General features: G+C 43.8%; 1 protein-coding gene across 1 annotated transcript; it reads left to right on the top strand.

Moving 5' to 3' along the window:
• The first annotated feature begins 231 nt into the window (after positions 1 to 231).
• Positions 232 to 8,296, top strand: LOC144605162 (ciliary microtubule-associated protein 3-like). Its single transcript, XM_078420237.1, has 6 exons — positions 232 to 258; positions 468 to 607; positions 2,173 to 2,265; positions 4,844 to 4,980; positions 5,818 to 5,935; positions 8,060 to 8,296. Exons 1-6 carry the CDS (start codon positions 240 to 242, stop codon positions 8,126 to 8,128), a joined length of 576 nt encoding a protein of 191 aa, XP_078276363.1. The 5' UTR covers positions 232 to 239; the 3' UTR covers positions 8,129 to 8,296.
• The last annotated feature ends 3,179 nt before the right edge of the window (positions 8,297 to 11,475 follow it).

The following is an 11,475-nucleotide window of genomic DNA, read 5'->3' as shown; positions in this document are numbered from 1 at the left end:
CCTCCCCTTAAATGTTAAATTACACTCTTCTCTGTAGACACAAGGAACTGCAGATGCTGGTGAAAGGACACAGAGTGCTGGAGTAACTCAGCGGGCCGGGCAGGATTTCTGGAGAACATGGATAGGTGACATTTCGGGTTGGGACACTTCAGTCTCCAGGGCAACAGGTTGTAACAGCTCGTCTCCATGGCAACAGGTTGTAACAACTCGTCTCCAGGGCAACAGGTTGTAACAAGGCGATGTCGGCGGCATGGAGCGGTGAGCGGGGAGGGAGGGAGCGAGGGAGGGAAGGGGGAAGGGTAGGGGTGGGGAGTGAGGGAGCGCAGAGGGGAGGGGGGGCGGTGAGGGAGCGGGTAGGTGGGGGGGGGGGGGGAGCGGGGGAGGGAGCGGGAAGGGGGGGGGGGGGGGTGTGAGGGAGCGCGGAGCGGCCATACATTGAACTGCTGTGATGTTCCCTGTACCACCAGCTTCAAGGAAAGCGCTGCCCCTGGACATTCCCGAGCGAAAGTTGTTTCCACTCCACTGGGCGAATGACAGACTGGGGAACGAGTTCCCCCCTATACGAGGAACCCCCAACAGCGGACCTGGTCGCTACGACATCTTTTCTGTACGGTTAAAGTGATTATTAATTATTTTCATCAGTGACTTGAGACACAGCATAGAAACAGGACCTTCAGCCAGGAGGCATCACAGCTTGGATTGAGAACAGCTCCATCCAAGTCTGCAAGAAATTGCAGCGAATTGTGGACACAGCCCAGACCATCACACAACCCAACCTCCCTTCCAATTGACTGCATCTACACCTCACGCTGCCTCGGCAAGGCCAGCAGCATAATCAAGGACCAGTCTCACCCCCGGTCACCCCCTCTCCTCCCCTCTCCCATCAGGCAAGATGTACAGAAGTGTGAAAACGCACACCTCCAGATTCAGGGACAGTTTCTTCCCGGCTGTTATCAGGCAACTGAACCGTCCTCCCACAACCAGAGAGCAGTGCTGAACTGCTATCTACCTCTTCGTGACCCTCGGACTATCCTTGATCAGACTTTGCTGCCTTTACCTTGCACTAAACGTTATTTCCTTATCATGTATCTTCTCTCCACTGCAAATGGATCGATTGTAATCATGTATCCCATTCCTTCTCTCCAGAGATGCTGCCTGTCCCGCTGAGTTACTCCAGTTTTTTTGTGTCTATCTTCATTTGTAATCATGTATTGTTTTCCCACACAACAAAAACGTTTCACTATACCTCGGTACACGTAACAATAAACGTGTCAGGTGAACTAAATTGAACCGAGTCCGCACCGCCCAGCTATCACCCATTGACACTGGTTCCATATCATCCCACTTTCTCATCCACTCCCTACCCACTTTTACAGAAGCTAATTAACCTACAAACCTGCAGGTCTTTGGAGTATTGGAGGAAACCGGAGCACCAGGAGGAAACCCACTCAATCACAGGGAGCACGTACAAACTCCGTACAGACAGCACCCATAGTCAGGACCCAGAGTCCTAGCCTTCATTAGATTTGTAGAAACAAAGAACTGCAAATGCTGGTTTATACCAAAGATAGACACAAAGTGCTGGAGTAATTCAGCGGATCTGACAGCATAGAGTCATAGAGTGCGAAAACAGGCCCTTCGGCCCGACTTGCCCTCACTGACCAAAATGTCCCATCTACACTAGTCCCACCTGCCTGCATTTGGCCCGTATCCCCCTAAACCCGTCCTATCGATTTGCCTGTCTATATTTTTCTCAAACATTGCAATAGTCCTTGCCGCAACTACCTCCCCTGGCAGCTCGTTCCATACACCCACCGCCCTTTGTGTGAAAAAGTTACTCAGATTCCTATTAAACCTTTTCCCCTTCACCTTAAACCTACGTCCTCTGGTCCTCGATTCCCCTACTCTGTGCAAGAGACTCTGTGCATCTACCCAATCTATTCCTCTCATGATTTTATTCACCTCTATAAGATCACCCCTCATCCTCTTGCACTCCATGGAATAGAGATCTAGCCTACTCAATCTCTCCCTGTAGCTCACACCCTCTCATCCTGGCAAAACTTTGTGTCTTTCATTAGATTGTATTGGGATTGTATTGGGATTGGTCTGCTGTTTATTATATCTGCTGCTCATTATATTTCCACTTTTCCATATTTCCACTTTTTTTTGCAGAAAAACAGTCTGTCCGCTGATCTTGAGAGGAGACCAGAGAGTAAAATGGGATATGCTCTGGGAGCAAGAACATCGGTTCGATTCTCGTCTCAGGTAGACAATGAATTGGCTTGAAACAATTACTTATGTTTAGTGATAAACATCCTAACCACTGTGTATAAAGTTTCGGTGGAGTGTTTTCAGGGACCAGTAAATGCTTAGCAATTAAGCACACAATAGTTTAGTTCAGAGATACAGCGTGGAAACAGGCCTGTCAGCCCACTGAGTCCACGCCAAGCTGTTCACACTCGTTCTGTTTTCTCATCCACTCCCTACACACTAGGGGCAATTTACAGAGGGCCAATTAACCTACAAACCCGTATGTCTTTGGGATATGGGAGTGTGTAATGTACTATTCTTGAGCTCTTGTACTTAAGTATGATTGTGCCTATGTATAGCAAGATTTTACACTGAACTGTATGCAAAGAGGAAATTTCACTCTACCGAGGTATATGTGACAATGAAACCGGAGCACCCAGAGGAATCCCATACTGTCACCAGGAGAACTTGCAAACCCCACTGCAAGCACCCGAGGTCAGCATGGAACTTGGGTCTCTGGAGCTGTGAGGCAGCAGCTCTACCAGCTGTGCCATCTATTGTAAACAGATTTGCAGCTGTTGTTGTCATTGTGGGAAGTTGGTTTGTGGAAGATGTCAGTTTCAGTTTCAGATCAGTTTAGTTTATTGTCACGTGTACCGACCTGCAGGGAAAAGCTTTTGTTGCGTGCTATTCGGTCAGTAGAAAGACAATACATGATTACAATCGAGCCATTACAGTGTATAGATACAGGACAAGGGAATAACGCTTAGTGCAAGGTAAAGGTAGCAAAGTCCGATCAAGGAGAGTCTGAGGGTCACCAAAGAGGTGGAGAGTAATTCAGCACTGCTCTCTGGTTGTGGTAGGATGATTCAGTTGCCTGATAACAGCTGGGAAGAAACTGTCCCTGAATCTGGAGGTGTGCGTTTTTACACCTCTGTACCTTTTGCTGGGAGAGGGGAGAGGAGGGAATGGCCAGGATGTGACTCATCCTTGATTCTGCTGCTGGCCTTGCCGAGGCAGCGTGAGGTGTAGATGGAGTCAATGGAAGAGAGGTTGGTTTGTGTGATGGTCTTGATTGCGTCCACAATTTGCTGCAATTTCTTACGGTCTTGGATGGAGCTGTTCCCAAACCAAGCTGTGATGCATCCCGATAAAATGCTTTCTATGGTGCATCTGTAGAAGTTGGTGAGAGCTGTAGGGGACATGCTGAACTTCCTAAGCCTTCTAAGGAAGTAGAGGCGTTGGTGTGCTTTCTTGGTCATTGTTTCAATATGGGTGGTCCAGGAGAAGTTGTTGGTGATATTAACTCCCAGGAATTTGTTTACAACCATCTTCACTTCACCACATCAAGCATACTGGGAATGTGTACTGCTGCGCTTCCTGAAATCCATCACTATCTCCTTTGTCTTGCTGACTGAGAGAAAGGTTATTGGGTCAACTCCAGGACATGAGGTTCTCGATCTCCTTCCTGTACTCTAGTCTCATCATTATTTGACATCCAGCCCACAATGGTGGTGTCGTCTGCAAATTTGAAGATTGAATGAGATGTGTACATGGCTGCACAGTCGTGGGTGTACAAGGAGTAAAGAAGGGGCTGAGAACCCATCCTTGCGAAGTGTTGAGGATTATCGTAGAGGATGATTTGTCCCCTATCCTCACTGATTGGGGTCTGTTGCTCAGGAAGTCGAGAATCCAATTGCAGAGACGAGTGTGGAAACCAAGTCCTGCGAGTTTGATGATAAGCATGGATGGTATAATGGCATTAAAGGCAGAGCTATAGTCTATGAGTATGAGATGTGTACTGAATGTGATGTTGTACCTGCTCCAGAAATTCTGTTCCCACTGAACAAACCAAATATTGGAAGCGTAGGTAAATGATGATGTGTGATCATCACAGGTGACTGAAGAACGTCCATCTGTCATGGTTCACCTGTGTCACAATATCTGTACAGTGGCACAGTGGGTAGAGCCACTGCCTCGCAGCACCTTCTCCCTGTGACCTGCGGGTGCTCTCGTTTCCTCCCACATCTCAAAGACGTGCGGGTTTGTAGGTTAATTGGCCCTCTGTAAATTGACCTAGTGTGTAGGGAATGGATGAGAAAGTGAGATAACATAGAATGGGTGATTGATGGTCAGCATGGACTTGGTGGACTGAAGGGCCTGTTTCTCAAATCAATAATTTAACATGGCTGGAAGTAACAAAAATAACAAGTCCAGAACTTGCAACAGGTAACGTCCAGTAACATCATTGTAGGAACTCAGGAAAAGGATGATCCTCGTCAGTTCCATTACTCTGCAGATCATGGTTGACGTATGTTCTAACCACACAGATCCATTTTTGTCCTGCCTCCAATACCAGTGGCTAACAAAACTACATCAGTGGAGACGCAAGGAATTGCAGATAATGGAACCTTGAGCAAGTGCTGGAGGAACTCAGCGGTTCAGACAGCATCTGTGGAGGGAATGGACAGGCGACTTTTCGGGTCAAGACCCTATATATTAGTTACAGGTTTAAAGTTGGCATCAAATTTTATTCATTCATTGTGCTGCTGTTTTGCAAACTATCCTTAGTGTGTTAATTTGTTCTTTGTAGAAGACTATATCCCCCGGGCCCGCAGTGTATCCTAAACAGTTTGGAAGAGATCAGAGTTTCAAATCATCAAGTGCACCCTTTGGTTCCTCATCTCAAAGGAGTAAACCATTCCTGTCCAGTAAACTTCACGTTCCTGGGTAGGTTAAGTGATCTGAAAATTCACCGTGCCTCCAGTGACCCGTCTCTTCTCTTGCTTTCTTCAACCACGTGTTTCGGCCCAGACTCACTTTGAGCTCACACCTGCTTCGTGCCTTTTTCCAACAATCAGCCTATCAGGGAACCCCCTTGTCTGAGGTCATCTGTTGCCATGATTTGTCCGGCCGTGATTTGTCCGGCCCCTTTACCGGTTTTCCTTCCTGCTCCCTACCTGCAAACGGGCTGAAGAATTGCCACTTATCCATGTACTCCAGGGATGCTGCCTGACCTGCTGAATTACTCTAGCACTTTGTACCTATCCATGCTTTCCAGGGATGCTGCGTTACTCCAGCACTCTGTCATTCTTTGGCAAACCAGCTTCTGCAGTTCCTTGTTACTACTTTAGAGATTCACTTCCAGGTCCCAGTTGCTTCTGCTCAATTTAAGCCTTGCGATCCTTTCATATCATGGTATGACAGCCTTCGCAGCCGTCTGTGGCAATGAATTCCACAGATTCCATCCCCTGACTAAAGAAATTCCTCCTCGTCTCCTTTCTAAAGGTACGTCCTTTTATTCTAAGGCTATGGCCTCTGTTCCTAGACCCTCCCACTAGTGGAAACATCCTCTCCACATCCACTCTATCTAGGCCTTTCACTATTCGGTAAGTTTCAATAAGGTTCTCCCTCATCCTTCTAAACACCAGTGAATACAGACCCAGAACCGTCACAACCTATTAGATCCTTTCCTATAGAGAATATATATATTACACTAGTTTTTAATTGATGTTGTACTTGACCAACAAAATTAACCTGAATTTTTGTTGTTGTTGTTATTTGTAGTCCTGGCACATATGAGCCCCACACACCAAGAAACAGGCATGTTACTTGGCCAATGAAGTTTGATTCTCCAGACTGGAGTTTAGTTGCTGCTCCAAAAAAGCGTACGTTGCGGATCGAGGTATGCCTACTGAACTGTTGTTGCAGCTGAATTTGTCATCGGCTTCAAACACTGCTAGTTCAGAATATTATAATAGGTTGCTTTTATCTTCTGTGAAAGTAGAAAAGACTTCAACCTTTAAAATGGTGGACACAAACTGCTCGAGTAACTCAGTGGGTCAGGCAGCATCTCTTGAGAACATGGATAGGAGATATTTTGGGTCGGGACCCTTCAGCTGAATTTGACAAAGAAATTGTGATAATATTCAGAGCTTTCCTTTAGTTGATGAATGGGTGACTTGGCTAAAGGAGCTGAGTTTTTGGTTGGCAAATTTGCTGATGATACAAGGATAAATGGGTTAGAAAGTTGTGATGATACAACAAGCTTGCAAAGAGATACAGATAGTTTAAGTGGGCATGAAGCTGAAATATACTGTTTGATGTAGGAAAAGTGAGATTGAGTATAAAAGTTGGGAGGTCATGTTGCAGTTGTAAAAGACGTTGGTGAAAGCGCATTTAGAGTATTGTGTTCAGTTCTGGGCATCGTGTTATAGGAAAGATGTTGTCAAGCTGGAAAGGGTACAGAGAAGATTTACAAGGATGTTGCCAGGATTAGAGAGTCGGAGCTATAGGTAGAGGTTGAGTGGGTGGGGACTCTATCCCTTGGAGTGCAGGAGGATGAGGGGTGATCTTATAGAGGTGTATAAAATCATGAGAGGAATAGATCAGGTAGATACATAGTCTCTTGTCCAGAGTAGGTGAATTGTAGACCAGAGGACATAGGTTTAAGGTGAAGGCGAAAAGATTGAATAGGAATCTGAGAGGTAACTTTTTTACACAAAGGGTGGTCAGTGTATGGAACAAGCTGTCAGAGGAGGTAGTCAAGGCAGGGACTAACCCAATGTTTAAGAAACAGTTAAACAGGTACATGGATAGGACCGGTTTGGAGGGATATGGACCAAATGAAGGCAGGTGGGACTATTGTAGCTGGGACATGTTAGCAGGTGTGGGCAAGTTGGGCCGAAGGGGCTGTTTCCACCCTGTATCACTCTATGACTCTATCCACTCTCATAGGGAGAAAGTGAAAATTCACGGAAAATTCACATGCCTGTAATAAGGAAGCTTGCTTTCATCCAGCCTCGTATGGGGCTAGTGAGACTACACCTTGATTCCATTCCATGTGGAGTTCTGGTCACCGTAGATAAATAACGTGCAGTGTAAACTTTTATTAGTTTGATTCTTCAGATGAAAGGGGTTGACAAATAGAGTCATACAGCATGAAATCACACTCTTAGGCCCAAGTCCCGTGTGAAGATAGATTGTAAAAGTTGGGCCCATTCTCATTGGAGGTTAGAGAGACGATTCTGTGAAAACACAAAATTCTTAGTGGGGTTGAGAGAGTGAATGCTGAGAGGACATACAATACAATACAATACAATATATCTTTATTGTCATTGTACCCAGGGGTACAACGAGATTGGGAATGCGCCTCCCATACGATGCAATAATTTAGGTAATTTAGACAGCAGCAACCCAACGAAACGAAACAGTTGTAACAGTTTTGGACAGGGTAAAGTGCAAGTTGATCTATGCGTTGTGGCCATCCGGCTCAGCAGGACCAGTTCATAGCAGCTATGGCCCTGGGGATGAAGCTGTTCCTGAGTCTGGAGGTGCGGGCGTAGAAGGCCTTGTATCGTCTGCCCGATGGAAGGAGTTCGAACAGACTGTTGCAGGGGTGTGAAGAGTCTTTGTGGATGCTGGTGGCTTTTCTGAGGCATCGTGTGTTGTAGATGCCCTCCAAGTCTGGTAGCTGTGTTCCGATGGCCCTCTGAGCTCTATGGACTACCCGCTGTAGAGCTTTCCTTTCTGCCTCCGTGCAGCTGAGGTACCACACAGGGATTCCATGCGTTAGGATGCTCTCTATGGTGCAGCGGTAGAAGGTCGTCAGCAGCTGTTGGGGTAGACCATGTCCCTTTGTGTTGCGGTATCCCGCGGTTTGGGCCTAATTTCAGAATAAGTAGTCACCCAATAAACTCGACTCTTCTCTTGACTTAAATGTAAAGGCATTAAGAATTTTGTTCTTTCTGATATTAAAATTGATTTGATAGCAAGGCTGAAGACTTTTGACTAAATGTTTTATTTCTAGCTTGCTAGTGACAAGGAATTTCGTAAGCACAGGAACAGAGTGGCATATTTCAGCTTGTACTACAACTGATAACATCAAAGACTGAATGTTCATAGATTATCATTCATGGCAGCATCATCGAAACCAGCGATGGGTGAAAATAGTGATAATTGGCCAATCTTTTATAATGCTATCCACAACACACTGTAAATGTGTCAGTATAATGTCTTATTAAACAAAAGCAACTTTGCAAATTAATCTTTTGTAGTTAGAAATTTGTGTTAATTGACAACTGCCTGTGCTTGGAGTGTTCTCACCAGCACATATTTCAACCAACTCACTAAAACAGATCTGTGTTGTTTGTGACTAAGCTGTGTGTTGGTTTTCCTAAATCCATGGATTATGTTGATTAACTGAAGTTCTTACTTATAACCCTGTAGGTTGTTTTATGAACATGCAGAGAAAAGATGTTTGTTCTTAAAAGGAACATGGGCACGATGGGGGCAGAGGGCAATTCTGTGACAATGGAGGTAGGCTGGGGGAAAGACAGACAGGTCCAGTCACAATTCTAAAGGCTTCTTTAATTCTTGAGAACTTGTTTTTTTAAGTTAATAAGTTTTAGGAGCAGAATTAGGCCATTTGGCCCATTGAGTCTACTCCAACATTCAATCATGGCTGATCTATCTTGCCCTCTCAACCCCATTCTCCTGCCTTTTCCCCATAACCCCTGACACCCTTACTAATCAAGAATCTCCGCCTTAAAAATACCCAATGACTGCCTCCACAGCCATCTGTGACAATGAATTCTACAGATTCACCACCCTCTGGCTCAAGATATGTTACCCCAATTATTAAGATAATAAGGGGAGCCATTGTTTGTCTCCTATTTATGCTGGTGGGCAATCCTGTCTAAAAAAATGACCCAGTCCTTCAGGTGAGGCACCATGTAAGAGCATCGGAAATTACAATTGACAATGGGCTAACTTTAAATCTGAGGTCGACAATATTTTTATTAACCAACAGATAATAAGGACTATAGAGAAAATTCAGAGAAATGAATAAAAGTATCTGGAACTAGCTCAGAGATCAGGCATGTTCTCTGTTTGAGAGCTGGATAGTTCTCTTTGCCCGTCCCAATTTTTACCAACTTTATTGGGCAAAAGTGTAAACCATTGTTACACTTGACTCTCAGCTTCCTTCTGTTTAAATCATGATGATTAATCTCCAGCAGGAAATTCAACATCAAGTTCATCTGCTTTTGTAAATCTCTACATTTTGCAACCTGTTATCTTTCCATAGACCAGCAATTATGGGGGGGTTTTGGTTCGTGTAAGGCCAAAGGGCCTGTTTCCGTGCTGCACCACTCTGACTAGCTTTATTTCTCACTCTTAATCCGATCCAAATTCACCATTCCATCTTAATGTATTCCTGTTTGCTGACTTCTCACTAATATTCTAGAAAACAATTTATGTAACTTTTCCTCATAAAATAACATTTTAGTTGGTTTATCCCAGAATAAAAGACCACTATTTCTCAGCAAACCGTTTGAAAAGTTCTTGCAATAGAATGTATGACCTCCAGATTGTTTACCTTGTGTGGTGAAGAGGCTTGCGTGCCCCCATGATTCCGAGAGCGATGCCATCGGAAGCACTAGCTTCTGGTAGGGCCACCCATGGCAGTGAGGTTGAGGGTCCAGACTAAGAACGATCCAACGTGCAAGACCTCAACGGCGGACCAGGCGGACAAAGCTATCTTGAACTCAATGGCTGTGAAGGTGGATGAAGGCTGCAACAAATCTATCTGCTCCAATCATCTTGGTTCCCTTGCCATTGGAATTAGTTGATTGATTTGTGAAGGACCGTGTGCTTCTTGGAGTGCAACATCAAGTACACGTTAAACAAACACACACACAGGCGTCTTCGTTCTGACATCAGAACGTAGATCATCATCCTCGACCTCGAGGGATAGCCACGATGACGAAGAGCATACAATTGAGGGGTTGGCCAGTCCTTCAAACCAGCTCGGACTTTAATCTGACTGTAGTACATCTTTCAGTACCTTGTTGGATTTTTGTTAGGACTTGAAATGTTTCAATGTACTGTTGGTGTGCTTGCATTATAGAAATATTGATAAGTACAAGATGTAAGAAACAAGATTTATTTTTCATGAATTCTTGTTATTTTTATGTAGTAACATACAGCTGCTTACATGTATTAGAGAGGTATACTTATTAAATTAATAGAACTGTATTTCAATGAGATTCACAGACTTGCACTAATATAACAAATAACTGGGTCTGCAGGAAGTACAGGTTTTGAAGAAATGGAGGGAAATAGTTTAACACACTAATATAATTTACTTTTTCAAAATGACAGTATCAAACATTTAATATTACTGAAGAATGCACATATCTCATTTATCTCGTTTCTCCTTTGTGCACCATTCGGTCTTGGTGCGTAGGACATTACGAAAAGCAAATGGTTGATGGAGAATGAAGGCCATATCTTCAATGCAGAGAAACACAATGCACTTTGGAAATACAACATGACTGAAAGGCAGTCAGTTTGAAAGAAAATCAGTTTAATGTTTCAAGATCACTTCACAAATGAACATGCATCGTATTCAGATTATAATACGACGCAATGAACCCCTTTAACAAAATACTTGTTTTGTGGACGATTTCTAAAAGCGTTCATTGTAAAGGTGCCAATGAACATGTTTTTTCTGAACACATTCAATATAATTTTATTTAACACAAGATAAGAATATATTTTTTAGCATTAAACTTGCCTTTCTTATGGTGTTCTAATTTCTACTTCAGGCCTGAAAACTGTATTGTAAAAAATATAAAATATTCCGGTTTTGATTGAAGCCTCCTAAATTAATTAAAATGAGGAAGGAACAGGTCAAAACCTCGAATGCTGTGTTTGAATGTACAATGGTGTTGCTTTATGCTAGCAACTTTTTAAGAAAATAATCTAGTCAACATTTTGTTATTGATAACCCACATTTTTTCCACTGAGCTGGTTGGTGACTTCTACTGATTTACCAGCTTCACACAAATTTGTGAATTTGGTGATGGATCACGCAATCTTAGTAAAAGTAAATTTTAAATCACTAATGAAGCTAGGTTTGGTTGAACCCAATTCAGCATCAGAAGTACTTTGGAAACACTGAAGAAGTATGTTCTAGTGGCAAAGTGTGTAAACTTGCTTTGATCTTTTTGCTTCCTGACAAAAACACTGTTCTGCTTGCTGTTTCACCATCACCGACCGGGTTAGTTGCAACATTTTTCCTGAGCATAGAAAAATCAGGTTATTCTTAGTAATGATAAGCAGATTTGTTGACATACCGTCTTCCTGATGCACAGCCTTCACTAAAAAGTTTAATTCTGCAGGAGTGCTCCTGGTATGTTATCGCTAGGTTGGAGCTTCTGG

Source organism: Rhinoraja longicauda, chromosome 24 (assembly GCF_053455715.1).
Source record: "Rhinoraja longicauda isolate Sanriku21f chromosome 24, sRhiLon1.1, whole genome shotgun sequence".
Classification (NCBI taxonomy): domain Eukaryota; kingdom Metazoa; phylum Chordata; class Chondrichthyes; order Rajiformes; family Arhynchobatidae; genus Rhinoraja; species Rhinoraja longicauda.
This window is presented reverse-complemented; position numbering and strand designations above follow the sequence as displayed.

Excerpts from the sequence above, each read along its gene's own strand:
- LOC144605162 (XM_078420237.1), top strand. Across the intron at positions 4,981-5,817 it reads AGTAAACTTCACGTTCCTGG|TCCTGGCACATATGAGCCCC; the intron begins GTAGGTTAAGTG and ends TGTTATTTGTAG. Across the intron at positions 5,936-8,059 it reads AGCGTACGTTGCGGATCGAG|CTTGCTAGTGACAAGGAATT; the intron begins GTATGCCTACTG and ends TTTTATTTCTAG.